This window comes from Protomyctophum parallelum (genome assembly GCF_964188405.1).
Source record: "Protomyctophum parallelum genome assembly, chromosome: 4".
Taxonomy (NCBI): Eukaryota; Metazoa; Chordata; class Actinopteri; order Myctophiformes; family Myctophidae; genus Protomyctophum; species Protomyctophum parallelum.
The window spans coordinates 35,129,525-35,152,530 of record NC_139700.1 but is presented as its reverse complement, the minus strand read 5'-3'; the positions used below and the strand labels follow the sequence as shown (position 1 = coordinate 35,152,530).

At 47.4% G+C, this 23,006-nt stretch overlaps 1 protein-coding gene across 3 annotated transcripts in view; it reads right to left on the bottom strand.

Annotated features, from left to right (window-relative positions):
* agbl1 (AGBL carboxypeptidase 1) overlaps positions 1-23,006 on the bottom strand; it is a 200,457-nt gene that overhangs the window by 32,775 nt on the left and 144,676 nt on the right. For all 3 annotated transcript variants that reach the window (XM_083762454.1, XM_083762455.1, XM_083762456.1), the window contains exons 23-26: positions 22,008-22,133; positions 21,564-21,626; positions 21,090-21,203; positions 6,882-7,018 (exon numbers count right to left, since the gene is read on the bottom strand). In XM_083762454.1, coding sequence (XP_083618580.1) covers positions 6,882-7,018; positions 21,090-21,203; positions 21,564-21,626; positions 22,008-22,133 — 440 coding nt within the window. The remainder of the gene's footprint in view (positions 1-6,881; positions 7,019-21,089; positions 21,204-21,563; positions 21,627-22,007; positions 22,134-23,006) is intronic.

Genomic DNA, 23,006 nt, shown 5'->3' with positions numbered 1-23,006 from the left:
ACACACACACACACACACACACACACACACACACACACAAACAGTCTTGTTGGATAATACAGCAGATCTATGAGGGCAATGGTGCACACTAAATAATTGTACTGACACCAAACAGCTTGTTTTTGTGTATATGAAATAAGGAGAGAGGGAGGGAAGGAAGGAAGGAAGGAAGGAAGGAAGGAAGGAAGGAAGGAAGGAAAATATATTGGACTACATTTATTACATATAGCGCTTTGAATGCCACAGACGAAAAACAGTCTAAGTCCACACTATTGATCCATAATGTATAAATTATAGATTAGATAGATAGAAGGATTCAGGACAACAACGAGGCCTTTTCGTGGAGGGGTCAGAATGAAATTTGGACTTGGACAGTTTTTCGTCTGTGGGACTCAGATTATGTTCTCTAACAACTCCTGCTCTTTACAATGCTCATCTTCCACATACAGTACAGTGGAACACGGTTACACATGATGCGATCATGCAGCACACATTCACACATCCACAGTGGAGGCAACCATGCTGCAAGACACCAACCTGCTCATGGGGAGCAGGTAGGGCTTCAGTGTCTTGCTCAAGGACACTTCGGCACGCAGCGCATGCAGGCACGAACCCACGACCAAACCGACAACCTTCCGGTTCCCAGAGAAGGAAGGGAGGGAGGGAGGAAGGAAGGATGGGCTTGCAAAATTGGATTCGGTGGAAGCAGTATACATGCGTGACTGTGTAGGCCGTGACCCAAAATAATAAAAGTCTGCACAACAGCATTGCTCCTGTGTTTACTTTACTTTAAAACAGTGTTGATTTTGACAGCAAATTTTGATTTAGTTTTAGTCTGTCTTTAAATGTTTTATGAATCGGAAATGTCAATGCTGTCTGCAGTAACTGGTATTAAAAATGGCGAAACACAGCTAAATAAATCATTTAAGAATGCAATATTGGAGGAAGAAAATCCAAATCCCCTCCAGCCTGCAGCCGAATACTCAAGGCGCTTGTCACGATTACGGTGAGCACATTAATGAGCCCAAATAATGACTTCCTAAGTCAGTAACGTCGTGGACCTGTCGTCAACTTGCAGGAGAAGTTGTTGGCAATGCAATCAAAACAAGCTAAAGTTTGTCCTTTTCTAATGACTGAGATTTCGCTATTTTTTGTCATAAAGTGTGTGTGTGTGTGTGTGTGTGTGTGTGTGTGTGTGTGTGTGTGTGTGTGTGTGTGTGTGTGTGTGTGTGTGTGTGTGTGTGTGTGTGTGTGTGTGTCCTGGGCATGACGTTACCTACAATTACACTTGTTTAATGTGTATCCTGACAGAGTTCTCTAATCTGTTTGGATAAAGTTGCATGGTGTCCCGACCTAAAAATCTATTTTCTGTTTAATAAAAAGCTGGAGACATGGAGACTCCTATTACTGAAGAAAAACTCATGAGTACTATCACCATACTTATTTTAACCAAAGGAAATCCCTTACTCTATACTATACCTTTAACTACAGTATACTTGAGAGTAAATGTACTTAGTTACTTTCCACCAGTGATTGGATAAAAAATAAATTAAGTCAATATGTGGAAGGGATAAGGAGTAAGGACGCAGGGTATGAGCAGAAGAATAAGCAGGAGAATAAAAGGCTGTAATCCCATCCAGTCTAGCAGATAGAGCAGAGCTCTGCTATTGTCACCGTTCACTAAGGAGATTGAATGGGAGCTCTGAAAATCGATAGAAACCATTCAGGTCCATTTTAGACGCTCACATCAATCACAGAGGTACAAGAGAGCCACGCCGCACCGAACCTGGACCATCCAGACCACAACCAAGAGAGGTGTGTGTGTGTGTGTGTGTGTGTGTGTGTGTGTGTGTGTGTGTGTGTGTGTGTGTGTGTGTGTGTGTGTGTGTGTGTGTGTGTGTGTGTGTGTGCGTGCGTGCGTGCGTGCGTGCGTGCGTGCGTGCGCGTGCGAGAGAGAGAGAGAGAGAGAATCAGAAGCAATTCTTAGGCTGAAGGGGGACAAAATACACTGATGCTGAATCCAATAGTTTGATAATGTTGAAGTTAAACCTTTGTTGTGAAGCAGTCTGTGTTTTTCATTCTCTTTCAATGCTTTGGTTAACGCCATCGATTGCCCGCTCACTCCCTAATCACTACGGTTTCTCACTCCCTAATCACTACGGTGTCTCACTCCCTAATCACTACGGTTTCTCACTCCCTAATCACTACGGTGTCTCACTCCCTAATCACTACGGTTTCTCACTCCCTAATCACTACGGTTTCACTCCCTAATCACTACGGTTTCTCACTCCCTAATCACTACGTTGTCTCACTCCCTAATCACTACGGTTTCTCACTCCCTAATCACTACGGTTTCACTCCCTAATCACTACGGTGTCTCACTCCCTAATCACTATGGTTTCTCACTCCCTAATCACTACGGTTTCTCACTCCCTAATGACTATGGTTTCACTCCCTAATTACTACGGTTTCTCAATTCAATTCAATTCAAAGGGCTTTATTGGCATGAGAAAACATACGTTTACATTGCCAAAGCAGAAAGAACAATACAACAATACAGCAATACAATCAAAACAAAAATTATGTACTTTGAAGGTCAGGATCTTCAATAGATCAAATTCTATGTACCAAGATCACTCGATGCAGGTATAGTGCAGGAATATACACAATGATTAGTCTTTAGGGTGGTTGTGTTCCATTTGATATCCTTCTCCTATCACAGCAGCTCACAAATCTTGCTGCTGTGTTTGCACATTGTTGTACTTCGCCCAGCAGATATGGGAGTTTTTTGTCATTGGTCATGTTTTCAATATCTCCGTGTGTGGTTGTAATCTGTGTCTCTGATGTCTTGGTACAATGGACAGATGGTTAGGAAGTGTAACTCGGTTTCCACTTCATTTAGTGTGCAGTGGGTGCATAGTCTGTCTTCTCTCAGGATACAGGTCTGCCTATAACGGCCTTTCTCGATCGCGAGACTGTGCTCACTGAGTCTGTACCTAGTTAAGATTTGTATTTGTTTTTGGTCGGTCACGGTGCTCAGGTATTCTGCCACTGTGTATTCTCTGTTTAGGGCCAGATAGCATTCTAGTTTACTCTGCTTTTGTGTTGCTTCTTTCCAATGTGTCAGATAGTTTTCCTTTTGCTGTTTTATAATTTGGTTTAGTCTGTGACAATTGCACATAATGATATTGTATTTATGCACATAATGATATTGTATTATCTGCTTGATCTATGCATGTCCTTATATACGTGTGATATGGGGGCATGTAGAAAACTGTGAACCGGCTTTTAAGTCCATATGAACATTCCTAGCTCACATGAGAGGTAACAGGTCTGATTGAATGTCACCCAACTTTATTAATAGAGGAAGTGACACAGGAGGGAGGAGGAACAAACAAATCTAGGTACCTGGGTGAACAGGACAGAGGAGCTCCGTGGCGCCAGATAGGCCTACCGTTTAAATCACTGCACTAAAGTGTTAATGTGTAGTATCTGCAGCCGAGATAAAGGACGTTTGACTTAGTGGAGCCAGCGGAAACAGGAACACGCAAGCCCGTTGCTGTCGTTGGATCACGGTCGTTTGGAACCGCACCCGAGACTGACAGACGTCTCTTCTGGTGAGATCATTCCAAACATTGTCCTTCTTGGATTATAATAAGGGGTACCCCAAACGCTCGCTACGCCGTCGGGAGCGGACTCTTCATGCTGTGTGGATTATAGGAACTTTAAGAGACTATAGTGCGCGTGCACGCGGAGAGGAGGACCGACGCGAGTCGCGCGACTGCTATTTTGTTTATTTGAACTTGTTTATTGTTTATATATGATGTTGTGATCCTGAGGGGTTGCTGGGACTCCTTTGGGTTTGGAGGGGGTTTGAGTAGTGTTTGACTTCTGTCTTTTCTGGTGTGTAAACTGTGTATGTATTGATTGCCATTCTGTTTGCTCAACACCATTGCGTGGCTTCTATATAAAATACCACAGAGTTAACCCGACGATCCTGCTGTTTTATTCCTTTAGCAATGATTATCCTTTCAGTGGAAAAGGCCGATTGTTACAAGTCCAATGGGTTTTCTATCTCGTGGCTCTGTTTGTGTTTGTGCCCGGAGTTCCAGGGCCAGCTGGCTGAGGGGGCATCTCTCTAGAGTTTCACTGTGTGTGAGTGCCTTGTTATGGAGTGCATCTAGGTCGCTTTCTTTTAGGTGGTTGTAGAACTTAAGTCCTCTCTTTTTTATTTTGATTATGAGTGGGTATCGTCCTAATTCTGCCCTGCATGCATTATTTGGTGTTTTTCGCTGGGTACGCAGAATGGATTTGCAGAATTCTGTGTGTAGGGTCTCGGTTTGGTGTTTATCCCATTTTTCAAGGTCATGGTTTGCTAATGGTCCCCAGATCTCACAACATATGAGGGAAATTGGTTCTATCAACAGAGTCCAGTATTTTAAGCCAGGTTTTAATTGGGATGTCTATTTTGATGTGTCTTTTGATGGCATAGAATGCCCTTCTTGCCTTGTCTCTCAGGTCCTTTACAGCTTGGTTGTAGTTACCTGCTGTGATGCTGATGTTTAGGCCAAGGTAGGTATAGTTTTTTGTTTGTTCTAGTGGGATTGTATTTAGGAAAAATTGGTGGTTTTGGCGGCTGGGCCTTTTTTGAAATATCATGATTTTAGTCTTGGTTAGGTTCACTGTCAGGGCCCATGTCTGGGAGAATTTGTGTAGGAGATCAAGTTGCTGCTTCCTTGGTTGGGGACAGCAGCAGCAGGTCATCTGCGTAAAGTAAGCATTTGATTTCTGTGTTTGCCAAGGGGATGCCTGGAGCTGTAGACTGTTCTAACGTTTTTGCTAATTCGTTGATATATATGAAGAAGAGTGTTGGACTCAGGCTGCATCCCTGTCTAACTCCACGGCTTTGGGGGAAAAAGTCTGTGTTTGTGTGTCTGGTTTCTCACTCCCTAATCACTACGGTTTCTCACTCCCTAATCACTACGGTTTCTCACTCCCTAATCACTACGGTTTCACTCCCTAATCACTATGGTTTCACTCCCTAATCACTACAGTTTCACTCCCTAATCACTACAGTTTCACTCCCTAATCACTACAGTTTCACTCCCTAATCACTACAGTTTCACTCCCTAATCACTACGGTTTCGGTTAAAAAAACAAACATAGCCAGGCTGAAAGAGGAGAGAGAGAGAGAGAGGGGGGGGGGGGCACACACTAGACCAAACAGGAGCATCAGACTGACAGATCATCAGAGACAGACAACAACAATCAGTTAGTTACTGACTGAGTGACTGAGTGGGCCTGGTACTGGGTAGGCCTTGACCCAAAATAATAAAAGTCTGCACAACAGCATTGCTCCTGTGTTTACTTTACTTTAAAACAGTGTTGATTTTGACAGCAAATTTTGATTTAGTTTTAGTCTGTCTTTAAATGTTCGGAATGAATTGGAAATGTCAATGCTGTCTGCAGAAACTGGTATTAAAAATGGTGAAACACAGCTAAATAAATCATTTAAGAATGCAATATTGGAGGAAGAAAATCCAAATCCCCTCCAGCCTGCAGCCGAATACTCAAGGCGCTTGTCACGATTACGGTGAGCACATTAATGAGCCCAAATAATGACTTCCTAAGTCAGTAACGTCGTGGACCTGTCGTCAACTTGCAGGAGAAGTTGTAGAGGAGCTGGCAATGCAATCAAAACAAGCTTAAGTTTGTCCTTTTCCAATGACTGAGATTTAGCAATTTTTTGGCATAAAGTGTGTGTGTGTGTGTGTGTGTGTGTGTGTGTGTGTGTGTGTGTGTGTGTGTGTGTGTGTGTGTGTGTGTGTCCTGGGCATGACGTTAAACTACCATGGTTAATGTAGTAGGTGCATGGATGCATTTGCAACTTCTGTGGACTATGTAACTTTCATACAAGAAGGCACTATATTCACCAGTGGAATCTGCCAACGCTACCCGACGGCCGCTCCCATGAACAGCTTACTGGGGAGAAAGGCAAGGTAGACTGGGCGGCCTTCCAGCGGTATGTCAATGGGTGGACTTCCAGGCACATGCACGAGAACATCTACAGAGAGTGCTTTAACACTAAGCAACAGTGCAAGAACTAATAACTTTGTTTCCTATGGTGATTCCTAGGACATACCCACGGACTGGTTGTCTGAGGGTTTCGACAACTTCGGATGTCTGTCCAAAGACGAAGCGGAAAAGGCTGGCAAAGTGTGCCATCTCTCCTGCCCTGTATGGCAGAGCTGCCACTGCTTCTGCTTGTGCCCATGGAGTGCTGAGTGACATGTGTGTGTTGTATCATGAGGACATATCCATGAGTTTGTGAATGTAACCTTTACTGCACCTAAACTATTTGTGTTCCTGTATGCTTTCCCTATGTGTGTGGACACAAATACATTGTTAAACTGTGTGCGAGGGAGAGAGAGAAAGAGAGAGAGAAAGAGAGAGAGAGAGAGAGAGGGAGAGAGAGAGAGAGAGAGAGAGAGAGACAGAGACAAAGAGACAAGCAAGCCTTAAGGCTCCCTATCTCACTTATCACATTCGTGTGTATGAACTGTCAAATCCTCAGTGTCAATTTTACGCATCTTTAACACATCTCACCTCCAGAACTGACGTGCAAATAGGCTTCTACTGTAGGACAAAATATCGATATTAGCCACTCAGCCAAGCCCTGTTTCAGGTTTGTCCACCTTCTCTGTGAGGTGCCACTCCTATAACGTTGTTGTTTTCCCCCTCACAGCAAAAGCACAATTTTCTTTTCCAGCAATAGGTACAGATAAAGATGTACAAACAATCTCCACTCTGAACTGTTCCTTGAAATAAAATACAATAAAAAGTCAGAGAAGCATGTGTGCGTGTAGAGTGTGCTAGCATACTTGTGTGAGTTGTGGTCGAGGTCGATGTGGTCGACCAGCCGCCTGCTGGTGTACGGCACGTTTCTCCTCACCGACAGCAGACTGTGGCAGAACTTCACCCCCATGTCCTGCAGCTCTCTGGTGCCTGTCTGCAAGCCCTGGAAGGACGGACACGCGCACACACAGACACACACGCACACACACACACACAGACAGACACGCGCACGCGAGTGTGTCAGCATAAGCACATCAGCACATCATGATTTATGGGTGCCACAGGAAAGGTTCTCCTCTCAGCTATAAACTGTTAGGCTACTTAACAAGTCAGCGGGTACAAGTCTGGAGGCAAGAATAACCGCGTTATCTGTGAGTGCTGATGACAAGTTTGTTAGCTTGTTACCTTTCAATTATGTTTTCTTCTGACATTTCACACTAGATTAATTTGCACGCCTCAAAGCCATAATTTCTCAAAGTAATGACATTTAATTAAGAATACCAAAAAAATATGTAATCAGAAAAGTGCCCCAAAACTTGAAATTATATGACGTTTAGTTCTGCTTGAAGTGAGGTTCCACACTTGTCACCTGATTGGGGTCAAACAGGTTTGTACAGATTAACACAAAGGTTTTGGGATATAAACATAATTGCAGCTTAATTTGCATGACTTTGAAATCAAATGTTATATACAAAAAAATATTTTCAATCATTCATTATTCTGTGTAATACATACAGTAATACTACTTATAGGCCTATACTCATACTGGGTTAGGGCACTTCCTCTTTAAACCATATAAGTCCCCCAAGGTTCTATCCTTGGCCACCTCCTTTTGTCCCTCTTCTTCATCTCTTTCTGTGAGATGTATACTTATGACAGAATGTTCACCTATAAAACAAAACAAATGTTCACCTATTCCTCAGAATGTGCACCTACAGTATCATGACATCATGCCTTGAGTCGGGTCGGTGTGGATGCTACTTCCATGTGCTTAGAATGAACTGTGTTTCTATACAGGTGTCAGTTTACAGGTTGTGACTTACAAGCCCCTCCTCTCTAGCGCTTACTCTACAGTTTACAGGTTGTGACTTACAAGCCCCTCCTCTCTAGCGCTTACTCTACAGTTTACAGGTTGTGACTTACAAGCCCCTCCTCTCTAGCGCTTACTCTACAGTTTACAGGTTGTGACTTACAAGCCCCTCCTCTCTAGCGCTTACTCTACAGTTTACAGGTTGTGACTTACCAGCGCCCCCTCTCTGCTTACTCTACCGTATAACCACACATTTCACTTGTGAAATCTTTTTTATGAGGGTTGCTATAGCCCCTCCTATATTCAGCTATTAGTGTAAATTTTCGTCTTACACAAAATATTAAATTCCCATTGACAATGAATGGAGAATTGTACGTCAGTGTCTGAACAAATCTGCTATTTTTGTCTTACACAAACATTAAATTCCCATTGACAGTGAATTGAGAACTTTACGTCATAGTGTCTGAGCAAATAGACATAGATAGTGTCTATTTTGCGTCATGATGATGTACGTACGATGATAAGAGCGCCCCTCACTTCACACGGGTGGGATTTATATCATCCACTTTCTCCCACCATCATCCATCCATCCCTTTCTATTCCCCATCTATTCATCCTGTACCCCCCCCCCCCCCACTCTCTCTATCCCTCCATCTCTTTCCTCAACCCCCTCTCTCTCCGTTGCATCTGCAGATAAGTGGAATGCAGCTGCATGGCCTGCATGCAAAACAGCATGGCGTGCCCGAGGGTGTGTGTGTGTGTGTGTGTGTGTGTGTGTGTTGTGTGTGTGTGTGTGTGTGTAAGGAAAATGTGTAAGTGCACAAGTGTGTGTCTGTACACACATGTGCGTGTGTGTTTAGTTTCACAATAGATGGTCTATTTCCCACGAGACCCTTAATGTATTGACCCAATCAGCTATGTCAGTGTGCGTGCGTGCGTGCGTGCGTGCATGCGTGCGAGAGAGAGAGAGATGGGTCTTCAATAATTTAGAACATACGGAAGGTTTACATGTGCCGCATGTATAGAGAGACCTTGCCTTTTGCCTTCGAAACAGAATCAATGTCTGTCTGTCTGTCTGTCTGTCTGTCTGTCTGTCTGTCTGTCTGTCTGTCTGTGTCTGTCTGTGATCCCAATTACCTCTCCTCTCCTTGTCTTTCACTTCTCTTCATTTCCGTCACATTTGCCCCAACCCCCACCTCCTGTTTTCTTCTCCCAACCTCCACCAGCTCCTCCTCTCCTGCCTCATCTCCTCTATCTCCACATCACCTCCTCTCTCATCAGCATTCATTTACTGCCATCAACTCCTCTCATACTCTCCTCTCCCCAATTCCCTCCCGCCCTCCCAACACACACACACACACACACACACACACACACACACACACACACACACACACACACACACACACACACACACACACACACTCTTCTTCAAATGTTTTAAATAAAGAAAATAACTGACGCAGAAGCTCACAACCCAATTATTTTCAAACTCCCCATGTCGTTGTTCCCTCCTCTCATCGTCTCTTCCCTGATTCCTTATGCTTCCAAATGCCAAAATTGTTCCATCGTTTCTATGCCAGGCAATTTCCACTGATTGTCACGTTCAACCTGACATTTCAGCAAGCAGTCCGCAGAATAGTAGATTCAAATTGGCGATGCATAATATGCTAATAGAAAACAAGTGTCACATGTCAATGCAATGTTTCTCAAAGCGGGGTCCTATTTGACAATAGACGATCTATATCTTGCGGAAACATTTTAACAGCACAAACCTTGCATGGGGGGGGGGGGGGGGTCCCTGGCACAAAATATTTTTAGATGGGGTTCCATGGCAGAAATACATTAATTTGAGGGGAAAGTTTGCGCTCTAGCTCAGTGTTGATTAGGTCGACTAATACTATGACGAAAAAAGTTTGTCGACTACATTTTTGATTTTTCACTGACGAAAACTAAATGGAAACTAAGCTATGATGAGTATGAGTGAGACTAAATATATTGAAAATTTCTTCAACAAATAAAAACTAGACTAAAATGTTAGGAAGGGACTTCACTAGTTGGAAGAAACACACCATTGTGGAAAGTTTAAAGGTTTTTATTGAATGAGAGAATGAAGTGATGAGGAGGGTTGTGAAGATGAGGAGGAGAACGGGGCGTGGGTTCCGGGGGGTTCGCCGACCCTGAAGTCTTTGGGGAAGGGGTCGTGTGGCGGTCAGCCCGCGGCACACGTTGGGCGTGATCGCGTGGCGGTCAGCCCGCTGTACGCTTGGAGGCGTGATCCCCCGTGGGAACTGTGAGGAAGGGACGAGGTGAGGAGAGATGGAGGAGAAGGAGCAGTGGAGCTGCTGATCTTGAGGTGGTGATGGGGATGGTGGCGGGATACGAAAAGCATAGAGGATGCTGGGTTGTCTGAGGCGGGTATAAGTAGGCTGGGTAGATTGGCAAGGAGGGCGGAGGATGGCATGAGGGCATGGTCAAAGTGTGTTTCTCCGCCTCCTGAACATCAGTTGTTCCAACTCCATTTCACTAGTTGGAAGAAACACACCATTGTGGAAAGTTTAAAGGTTTTTATTGAATGAGAGAATGAAGTGATGAGGAGGGTTGTGAAGATGAGGAGGAGAACGGGGCGTGGGTTCCGGGGGGTTCGCCGACCCTGAAGTCTTTGGGGAAGGGGTCGTGTGGCGGTCAGCCCGCGGCACACGTTGGGCGTGATCGCGTGGCGGTCAGCCCGCTGTACGCTTGGAGGCGTGATCCCCAAAAAGGACTACGGGGGCGACTACTAGGCCAGGGAGTTGTGGGCCTGTTTGATGTCGTGGAGGGAGGAGCGGATGTAGGTCAGGTATGCCTGGGAAGACCATCTACCTAGCAGGCGGACGGTGTGGTCCTGGAGGCCTCGGCTGGCGGCTGTGGAGGCAGCGCCGATGCGGAAGGAGTGGCCGGAAAAGTTTTCCGCGGGGTAGCCTGAGATGGTGAGGATTTGGCGGAGGTGGAGGAGGAACCAGCCACGGGTAGCGACGGTTCCGTGTTCGTCGATGAAGAGGGGGTCCTGGGGGAGAGCGTGCTGAGATTGTCTGAGGCGGACGTGGTTGGCCAGGGATTCAAAAGGACTGGTGGGAGAGTTGAGGCGGAAGAAGTAGATGGGGATTGGGCGATGCTGGGAGGTCTTGCTTCGTTTCAGGGTGAAGACCAGTGTGTCGTGGTCGTGGGAAGTTATGTCGGAGAGGCAGGGGTGGATTGCGGGGTCGAAGTTCCGGTTGGCGGCTGTGAACTCCGAGCAGCGGAGGAAGCCGTAGAAGGCGAGGAGGAACATGGATTCGAGGGTGGAGTTGAGGGTTTGGTTGGCGTAGCCGGATCTGACGGTGTGGATGCAGGAGGCCAGGATTTCTATGGTGAGGGGGAGGCGCCGAGGGGGGAGTCGTGGTTCGCCGCGCTGTAGGCCTTTGAGTTGGAGAAGGATTTGGGGGTGCTGAGTGAAGGGATGGGGTGAACCGGTTAGGAGTTTGGTGAAGAAACTGATCCCGCAGAGGTAGACTCGGATTGTGGAGGAACGGGTGGAGAGGGCAGAGGCGCTGTGGCTGATGTAGGCGGAGAGGGAGAGGAGATCGAGGGAAGGGAAGGGTAGGTTGTGGCGGAGATGGAAGGACTGGAAGTTGATCCAAGCTGTCCGGTAGGATGAGAGGGTGGAGTCTGCTATGCTCAGCAGGACGGATTGCTGGGACTGGAGGATGAGGTGGTGGAGAGGATGCTCTAGGGGAAGGTGATGTCGGAAAATGGAGGGACTGGGACCGGAAGGGGATCGGAGTGTGGTGCCAAGGTCTTGAATTTCTGAAAGAGAAAGCGGGAAAGGGAGTCAGCGATGGTGTTGTGGTGGCCGGGGACGTGGGCAGCGCGGAGGAGAAACTGGTGGGTGACGGAGAGCCAGGTTAGGCGGCGCAGGAGGGACATGACGGGGAGAGAGGAGCAGCGGCCTTTGTTGATGATTTGTACGACGGCCTGGTTGTCGGTGTGGATGAGGACACTCTTGCTGGTCCACTCTGTGCCCCACAGGGCTGCGGCGACGACTATAGGGTAGAGTTCGTAGAGGGTAGAGGATTGGGTATGGTCAGGGTCGAGGAGGTGGAGTTCGCCAGGCCAGGGGGAGGAGAACCACCTTCCGGCATAGTAGCCGCCGAAGCCTACTGAGGGGGCCGCATCCGTGTATAGTTGGAGGTCTTCGGGGGAGGAGACAAAGTCATTATAGAAAAAAGTGATGCCGTTCCAGTTAGAGAGGAGGAGGTGCCAGAGGCGCAGCTCCATTTGGCAGGGGGAGTCGAGCGTGACTTGGTGGTGAAGGGAAGGGACTGAAGTGGAGAGGTGGAGGAGGTTGGAGATGAAGGAGCGGCCTTGGGGGATGATGCGCATGGCGTAGTTCAGGTGGCCGAGTAGGGAAAGGAGCTGTTGCTTGCTGCACTGGGGGAGGTCCATGTAGTTGGAGAGGAGGAGGGTGATGCGGTTGAGCTTGTCGGGGGGCAGGGAGGCTTGGAGTGAGACAGTGTCCAGAGTGATTCCTAGGAATTCGAGGGAGGTGGAAGGGCCCTCGGTCTTCTCTAGGGCGAGGGGGACGCCGAGGTCGTTGAAAAGGGAGGTGAGTGTGGTGAGGCCGGATGCGGGGGGTGCGTGAGGGGGAGTGACGACAAGGAAGTCGTCTAGCAGGTGGGTGACGTAGGGGAGCTTGCAGTTGTTGATGAGGATCCAGCAAAGGGCTTCGGCGAGGGTGTCAAACAGCTTTGGGCTGCTCCTGCAGCCAAAGGTGAGGCGGACGGCGAAGTAGTAAGCGTCCTGCCAGAAGACCCCAAAAAGATGCCAGCTGTCGGGGTGGAGGGGGAGGACTTTGAAAGCTGCGGTGACGTCGGCTTTGGCCAGCTGGGCGCCTTGGCCGGCGAGTCGGATGAGGTTTATGGCGCCATCTATGGTGGCGTACTGCATGGAGAATGGGGGGCTGGGGATGAGGCTGTTGATGCTGGGGGTGGAGGTGCCGTGGGGGGAGGAGAGGTCGAGGATGATCCTCTTTTTTCCTGAATATTTCCGGGTGGCGATGCCGAGGGGGCTGATGCGGTAGATGGGGAATGGTGGGGTGGAAAATGGGCCGATCATGAATCCGTTATTTACTTCTTTTGTGAGCAGGGTGGTGACGGAGTCGGGGTCGGTGATGGCGGACTGGAGGTTTTGGCAGATGTGGCTGTTGGTGGGTAGGGTGATGAGGCCGGGGGAGAAGCCGTAGTTCAGGCCTCCGAGGAGGAAGCAGGCGGTTGCGGGGTCTGGGTGGCGTGATAGTGCGGCGGCCAGGGCGGGGATGTTGATGGGGGTGGAGAGGTGCCGGAGTAGTCAGCTGGGTCTGGAGGGATTGGTGGGGTGTTGGGGGCAGGAAGGGCGGGCATGGGCGCCCCCGCAGTGGGTGCATACATGGAGCATCCTGCAGACTGAAGCGGAGCAGCCTATGCCGTTGAAATTGTTGCAAATTGCCTCGGTGCCACAGTAAAGGACTGGGCGGCCACGTACGTCAGTTGTTTGTTTGGAAGCTGGGTATTGGGGGGTTCGTTGTGGGGGCGGGGCGCCGATGGCGAGGAGGGGGGGAAGACTGGAAGCTGGTTTGGTGGTGGGTTTGGTGGTGGGTTTGGTGGTGGGTTTGGCGGCGGTGTGGACGTGCTGACTGGCGGCAGGGTACTGGCTGGTGGCGGGGGTGCGGGTGGCGGCGTGGACGCACTGGCTGGCGGGGTGGGTGGGGTTGCCGCACAGATTACAGGCGATGGCGAGCCTTCCTGCGAATATCCGGCAGTAGAGTTCCAGGTCTAGTTGACCCCAGTATGTGGCGGTGTTGAGCTGGTGGAGCCTTGCTGCGGCGGTGGCGGAGAACTGGCGGTGGTACTCTAGGAAGAGTGAGCCGCCGAACCTCACGGCTAGGTCTAGGATGGTGGTGTGGTAGTCGTCCAGCTCCTGGCGCCGGGCTGGGTAGGTGGAGCAGATGACGTCTCTGAATAGTGAGAATGCCAGGCCGAACTCGGCGACGGTGAGGATGGCGGAGCGTGAAGGGGTGGGGTTGCGGAGTTGGATGGCGAGGTCTCCGCACTCGATTATGCGGGATTCTGAGTTGGTGGTGGAGGGACGGAGGAGGGTGGCCAGGTCGATGTCGTTACCTGAGAGAATCTGGTTCCGGAGGGCGGCGCTGATGTTCTGGGGGTTTCTTGCTGGGGCGTTGGGCGGGACGACTGCTGGGGTTGCTGTGGAGAGAGAGAAGTTGGGAGGACGGGGGGGGAGAGGGTAGGAGGGGTCGGAAAGGACGCTGGGGAGAACCAGCGTAGGGTGGTAGGTAGCCGGGAGGTGAGGGTAGGCAGGGTGAGCCTGTGGGAAGGCAGGAGAAGCCAGGGGGACGGTGGGTGGAGCCTCGGCAGGAGAAGCCATGAGGTGGGTGGGGGGAACCTCGGCAGGAGAAGCCATGAGGTGGGCGGGGAGAACCTCGGCAGGAGAAGCCATGAGGGGGGCGGGGAGAACCTCGGCAGGAGAAGCCATGAGGGGGGCGGGGGGAACCTCGGCAGGAGAAGCCATAAGGGGGGGAGGGGGGACCTGGGAGGGCGGGTAGGCTGGGAGAGCCTGAGGGAAGGCCTGGATCAAAGCAGCCACGAGAGTGGCGATGGAAGGGGGGACGGGGGGAGTTTGAGTGGGGGGGGGGGGGGGGGGGGGGGGGGGGGTGGGGGGGGGGGGGTGGGGGGGGGGGTGCGGGCTGCGCGGCGGAGGACGAGAGGGAGGAGGTCAAGAGGGAAAGGAGGGACGTGAGGGTGTGGGGGGCAGGCACTGAGGTGGGGGGGTTTGGGGGGGTCTGGCTGAATGGAGGGATTGTGATGGCGGGGGGGAGGGGGGTGGTTGAGCTGGTTGGAATTGTGCTGTTTGGGGAAAGTGGAGAGAAGTGAGGTAGGAATGGAGGGGGGGGGGGGGGGGGGAGTTAGAGGAGGGCAGTGTTGGGTAACTAACACTACGTAACTTAATGCTTGTAAATCAATTACGAAAATTAATTCAAGCAGAAAGTAATCTGAAAGTAATGCAAGCCACCCAACGCCGGGCAGCGTTGGGTAACTAACACCACGTAACTTAATGCCTGTAAACCAACCACGGTCAACTAATTAAGCAGTAAGTAATCTGAATATAATGCAAGACGCCCAACACCGAGCAGTATTGGGCAACCGGCACTACATAACTCAATGCTTGTAAATTGACCATAATTAATTAACTAAGCAGAAAGTAATTCAAATATAATGTAAATACCCAACACTGAAGGTGGGGGGGGGAAGAGAGGTGGGGATGACGCGGGACCGCTTGGACCGGCGGGTGACGTCATCGGTGGTGGCCGCGCTGGGAGCGCGCCTCGTGACGTCATCGGTGGGCGCCGTGTTTGAGGAAGTTGAAGGAGTTGCGTTGTTGTTGTTGTTGGTGCTGTCGCAGAAAAGTTTGAACAAACCCGCCTTGTTGGTGGAGCGGACAAACGGAACGTTGAGCAAGCGGAGCTGCTTGTGAAGTCCTACTACCGTCCAGTCGGAGATGGCGGGTTGTGGCGGGCTTGGGTTGCTGGGAGGTTGCGAAGCGGCGGAGCTGCGGGTGGCGGTGAGGACGCGCCTGGAGCGCAGGGTCGCCTGGGTGGGTGGAGGGAGGGCTGGTGCCGGTGGTTGGTGGCGAGTCTCACGACCCTTCCTCTTCTCGGAGCGGAGCTTTCGGATGCGGTCCCGAATGCGGCTCCGGATAAGGCTGAGCCTGGATGGCTGAGAGACGGCGGTCTGGGGGGCTGTGGTGGGACGGCTGTCATCGTCGCTGGACGTGTCAGTGTCAGGTATGAGCGTTGGGCTCCCCTGTCCGTCCGTGGGAGGATCGTCCTCCGAGGTGGAATAAACCATGGCAGGTGAGCCGCTGGTTTCGTGTTGCTGGTTTTTTGTTTCTGTTGCTAGTATGTGTATGTGTACGTGCGTTGTGGCGTGTACGAGCATACGAAAAGCATAGAGGATGCTGGGTTGTCTGAGGCGGGTATAAGTAGGCTGGGTAGATTGGCAAGGAGGGCGGAGGATGGCATGAGGGCATGGTCAAAGTGTGTTTCTCCGCCTCCTGAACATCAGTTGTTCCAACTCCATTAGTGGACAAGACTGATGCATCACACACTATGGGCTGTATTTTGCGTGTCTTAAGTACCAGGTCTTATTCCCTAACTTGAGTAAGCTAAAGACCTGGAGGCGTGATCAATGCCATTTGGCTATTCTTAGTGGCCAAAGAGCATTGATCACGCCTCCAGATCTTTAGTTTACTCAAGTTAGGGAATAAGACCTGGTACTTAAGACACGCAAAATACAGCCCAAAATCTCATTCTAACACGGTAATCCTATAGTATTAGTCCTGATGGTGGCAGTTCTGTTAACAGAACATCAACATCCGCTATCTTTCTGCACTGTGCTACACAGTCAGATGTCCGGGATGCTAAGCTATCATCGTTTATTTTAATAACTAAGTTATTAAGTCAAATTAAGCTCTAATCAAGCCCCAAATATCGCATTTTACGCAGGGATGCACATAAAGACCGCGAGCGTGTGTGCGAGCGGATTTCGGCCGGTTTTAGGTAGATTACATCTAAAGGTTGCTACATTTTGCTTACGTCATTCATTACGTAAATTACGTCAATAGCCATAAGAGGGTTTAGAGGAGTTTTCCCACCCCTCTGCCCCATACACACACTCAACACACACACTTTAGTATCATTAGCACAAGCACTGCAGTGTTTACCTCTCGCCAGAATAATTTACATGTCGGGAGTGACGCAGTACAAAGTCACAAATTACATCCGAACTTTGGATGGCTGAAGATCCACCAAGGACAACTCTCCTGGATTCCGACTTATGGAGGTTTGAAAATCCTGCTCGTAACCGATGTAAACGGAGATCAGATGGTGGTGACGGAGGCGTTGCATAGCAACCGGATCAATGTTAAAAGCTGCCGTAGGGCTCAAGCATTATATACACGGAGTATAGGTCGGGGTCCAAATATATACGGACCAAGCAAATAACGTCCCCTAGCTGGGGGGTACGTATATATACGGCGGACTTGACAGAGAAAGAATTAACTTTCCATGTCCTTCACATTTCCTTTAGTAAAATATAACTTATTTCATCCTTCTATACCCCCCCCCCCCCCCCCCCCATGGAAGCCTAACACCTGCACAAAAAAAAAGAAAAAAAAGATGAATATAAAAATGGAGTGTGCTCAGAATAATGTTATGCAGATAAACATCCTGCCTGCACTCAGAAAAGCTGATTTGTCAGAGATAGGAATTAATAATAGACTTAAATGTCACCGCAGAGCCTTTGGCTGTGGCTGTTGGACACGTAAAGTGGAAATAATAAATAAACAAAGATGGCAAATATGAGTTTATGGCAAAAATGCTGGAAACTGAAGTCAGTTGAGTCTGTGGATTTAATAAAAAATACTAGATATGGCTTACGACAATGCACCGGCGTAGCGTCTATTGGGCCATGCGGGCCGTCAGTTTAGAGCTCAGCTTACCCAGTCTTACTTCGAAGAGAGTGGGCGAAAAAACAAGAAAAACAACAAAAGATAGCCTACTTTGGCAGCCCTGGTGCATGCAAATTTCTGTTAGTAGCAAACTACAGCATGCATGGTTTAAATGGTCCCCCATGACGTCGGCAAAAGCGTTCACACCTATCGTCGGGAGATGCACAACAATTCTTACATTCTTCAGAATTACAAGTGATTCAAGTGCCCTGTTAGGAAACCACACTAATCTCCATGAATTCAAGGCTTCGTGGGGTGTATAACCCATTCTGACCTGAGATCAGATTCATACGAGGTTTCCGCCGGACACACACTGGTCCTGATGGACCCATTCTGACCTGAGATCAGATTCTAAAAATGTCAGTCGCTCTTCGATTTTTCAAAAATAGCAGACCTACAAGCTCGTATCGCGCCACTCGGTGGCGCGATATGAGCTTGTAGATCTGCTATTTTTCAATAGATAAAGCATAACATGATGCTAACACCAAAATGGGTGCCCGGTCAGAATGGGATAAAATAAGTAATTTTTGGAGTGAACTAAAGTCCTTTAGCATGCTACTGTAGTGGAGCTCTAGGATAAATGAGGGTAATGCATCAGAACTTTGTGCAATAGCTTCCAAAGACAAACTCCCGGAGGACTGTGAAGACAAACTCATTCCTCCGTAATGCCACAGAGGAATGATTCTTAGGTTTCTTGTTATGATGTATTGAATAAAGAGAGACACACAAAGTGGAGATATTCATCAGCAGTGGTGAACATCTATCAGGGAGCCACTGATGAAATGACTCCAGTTTAATCCAGTTTTGTTCTGGCCTTCCACCTTCAGTATATAGCTCTATTTTCCCCATCTGTATTTGCTGAGTCACTTGTTTGTTCATTATTAATAGATCTGCTATTTTTGAATAGCCAACCAATGCGCTATAATTATAATATATGTAGCTAACATCTAAAATGACACATTTTGAGATTGTGGTCCATGGCCAAATGCATATAAATTTGGTGGGTCCTTGAAATGAAAAAGTTTGAGAACCACTGATAGGAAAACTAGCAAATAAAAGACATTTGCAGAATCCACCTCAGGTCATAATGGGCCATAACTGTGAGATGGGAACGAATGGAGTTGGACCCATAAGGGTCATTGGGGGTCAGCGGAACCCACTAGGAGAAACAGTGGCTTAAATGATAACATTATTTTTAAGGGAAAGCAGTATGTGAAAATGTATGGAACTCATTAATACTTGAAATGATTTGCATTGTTCAGTAAAAAATAAATGTGGAATGTGAACTGTGTTTAGAAGCTTGTTCATTAGAAAAGTGGCAGAGATGATAGACGATTATAGCGGCCAGATAGATAGAAAAAATAATTAGTTATTGTCGTGATTTTACCCCAAGAAGCCCTTCAATGAATCAAAGTCTGTCCCAAAGTGAACCAAGGACAGAACTTATAACGTACAGAAAGGCCTTACCAGGGACAGGTGTCTCAGAATAGACTCGGCTATAGAAACCCCAAACAAAATGCAACGGTAATGGTTTCGTGTTTTATGACTTTATTTTTGTATCCTATTTTTGTCCCTGTCAAATTAATTAATACAAATAAATAAAAAACAATGATTGTTTTTGAGGGGCGCTAGCCCCTCCTATTTTTCAATGTTTGTTTTGATGTGATTTTCAAATATCAAAGTTTGTGTTTCAGCTGTTGGTGGCGATGCAACCGTTTCCTAGGCAACGATTCATAATGATTCATTGGGTCTCTGGTGCTCAGCTCACGTTCCCTTCATGTTTGTATAACATGGTAGATCGATGATAATGTGGGCAGACATGCCTCACAGCAGTGAATCTCAACCTTTCCATAAGAAGGACTATTACGACCCGGGGGCCATAACAAGGACCCTCAGTTTGATATGCATTAGGCTGCCGACCTCCCGTCCCCCCTGAACTAGTAAATGACCTGACCCCTATTCAACAAATCATAGGGTTACCCATTCTGACCTGAGATCAGATTCATACGAGGTTTCCGCCGGACACACACTGGTCTGATGAACCCATTCTGACCTGAGATCAGATTCTAAAAATATCAGTCGCTCTTCGATTTTTCAAAAATAGCAGACCTACAAGCTCGTATCGCGCCACTCGGTGGCGCGATATGAGCTTGTAGATCTGCTATTTTTAAATAGCTAAAGCATAACATGATGCTGACACCAAAATGGGTGCCCGGTCAGAATGGGTTAATAAAAGACAAAAATAGAGTGCAGAGAAAACAATGTAGTGCTTCAAGGTAACTGTATGGATACCAGGTAAACGTCACATCTAGTATCTGTCTAAACACAATGCTATACCTATGAATCACATTCTTAGTGTTTCTAAACCAGTGGTTCTCAACCATGGGCCTGGACCCGCAGGGGGTCCCCACATGATTTTGGGGGGTCCCCAAAATCCCCAAAGTAGAAATTTAAGAACTTTGTAATACCTAAAAAAAAAGATGACCATTACTGTATCAAAATCAACAAACTATACCATAAAAACTGGTCAAACATTATTGGACAAATTGTCAAATAATATAAGGTAATGGGGGGGGGGAAATGTTAAAATAGCCTGCGAGGCGTTGTGAACTTGCAGATCTGCTAGTTTCACAATATTTATCTGTGGAACCAAGTCAAACAAAATTGAATGCTTGAGTGCTTGCCGGCGTGGGGGGTCTGGGGGGGAGGGGGTTACTGCCTGAAAAGGTTGACTACCATTGACCTAAACAACAGACAAGATCGTATCATAGGTGTAGTAGAGCACAATCAGCATTGAACAAATAATTCCTGGACTATTTGATGATCAGACTATTGATGATGATGATGTTGTCTTCCTCTTCTCATTATGAATACTGATGGTCAGATCAGTGCACAGGCTTTATAATGTAAATCATCTCTTTGAAAACCTCCACCTCTCCTCTCCTCACTCCTCTCTCTTTGTGTCCTATTCTGCCTCTGTCGTCTGCTCAAGAGTCGTGACAATCTCAGGACGTTTGCTATTAATTAGATAGTGGAGAATCACAGTTGAATAGCTTTGCTGTTCCCGTCCACAATTGAAAAAACAGCTTTTTATCAATAGAAAGTGAAAGATTCCAGACTCTAATTAAAATGCTCAAATTAGGTCCATGTCACAATCTACACGGAGACCTTATGCATCCACCTATAACGTGGAGAAAACGGCATACATTATTCTTCTAAACTAGAGAGGTGCCCGTGGGGCAGTGGCCTACTTGGAACGATGCAAGTTGGAAATGAATGCCCCACCCAGTTATTATGTCTGTGTACCTTTTATGCCCATATATGGATTTCTTCCTCAGGCATGCCCAAATATGGAGTCTATGCAGATGTCAGAACAGTCATTATGATGTCAGAACAGTCATTATGATGTCAGAACAGGCCAGCTGAGCTCCATATATAGAGATATACTGTAGGGGTGATCAGGTCCAGCGCGCGCGCGCACACACACACACACACACACACACACACACACACACACACACACACACACACACACACACACACACACACACACACACACACACACACACACACACACACACACACACACACACACACACACACACACACACACACACACACACACCTTGTATATTCCTTGGTCACAGCCATTGTAAGTGCTCTCCATGGTATAACTTCTCAGAACACCGATCTCCCTCCAGACCACCACCCTGGCTGTGGCAGAACGAGACTTCTCCACCTGGAAGGTAGAAGGCAGCCTTGAAGAAAATAACTTTGGTTTTGTTATATATTTTTTGAACATACAATATTTTGAAAAGTATGTTGAGATCAGGAGGGTTTAGTGTGACGTTATTACACTGCTCTGTGGCATTATGCCATCTATTATTCCCTGATTTAAGCAGATCAACTGTATCAGTAACGGACGCAGACACTTTAGAAGCTCTCCTACAATAATGTCATCTAAAATTAATTATTGATTTCTCTCACAAAAGTAATAAGTGGGATTACCGCTATCCCCTGTCAGGGTTTATTTTATAATAATGTACCTTATTATACGTGTGTGTGTGTGTGTGTGTGTGGGGGGGATTATCATCATTACCTGATAATTGCAGCTGTTGAAAGAGAAGGCTGGAGCGAGACGATCCAATGTTTTAGGGATAGTCTAGAGAGAGAGAAAGAGAAAGAGAAAGAGATTGATTGATTGATTGATTGATTGATTGATTGATTAACAGTTTGCTAAATGTACAGCGGTACAGTTATACAACCATGTTAAAAGTAAGCCTTGCCGAGCCATGAGGCCCATATAGGGCCAAAGTACAGTACAGTACCTAGTACCTAGTAACTATAACAATAAACGTATACAGTAGTTGCACCGCTCAGTTCACACAGGTGCAGATGTTACATGAAATACAACATACAATCTAGTACAGGTACGTGTGTGTGTGTGTGTGTGTGTGTGTGTGTGTGTGTGTGTGTGTGTGTGTGTGTGTGTGTGTGTGTGTGTGTGTGTGTGTGCGCGCGCGTGCGTGCGTGTAGCAGTCACCCTGTATCCAGGGTCCTCCTTCAGTCCTACAGTTTCAGAGCCAGACTGCCACAGAGTCTCCTTAATGCTGCAGCCATACAGGAACACATTCTTCTTCCTGGAGTGACCGTGATAGTCACAGAACACCTGGACACACGCACACGCACCCCCCCAAGCGCACACACACACACACACACACACACACACACACACACACACACACACACACACACACACACACACACACACACACACACACACACACACAATACAGTTAAACAAATCACACTGTGTGTACACATTGAAAGAGACAGACACGGCATACTGTGTACTCATATTGAAACAGACAGACAGACAGACAGACAGACAGACAGACAGACAGACAGACAGACAGTCTGGAAAAATATATATACTGTAGGTCACTGCTCATCTTTCAACTACAGCTATTTGATATTCTCCATGCGTTTAGACATATTCTTATTCAAAGGTGTACTATCTAAGCCTTGTGAACTTGCAACCCACACCCTCTCAGAATCAGATTATTGTTGTCCATCTGTGTCTGATGGCGTGTTCTGTTTGTCTTGTATTATTTATTTCATCACATTATGCTGCCATAAAGCCTCAATTTCCCTTCGGGGATACATAAAGTATATCTCGTCTCTTCGTCACATCCATAACAGACGCATAATACATCTGGTGCAAAATACCATTCTCCTGTCGCTTGTCCACATTAAACATTGGAAAGCAATGTTTTTTTCTTTTTTTTGTAATGTAAATAGCAGAACTTCAAGCTCACAATGCGTAGGGCTATTCTCACCACTTTTGTGCGATACTCTTGTATGATCAAGTGGTCATGCATTTACGAAAAAACATAAACAGTTGAAAGATGGAGATACAAGGTTTCTGCCTGACAGCAACAATACAGTTACACGGTTTGTACAGGTGTGACATCAATCAGCCTATGACAATAATCCAAAGTCAAGAGCACAAATTAACACAGGCCATTCTGATTTAGACCAA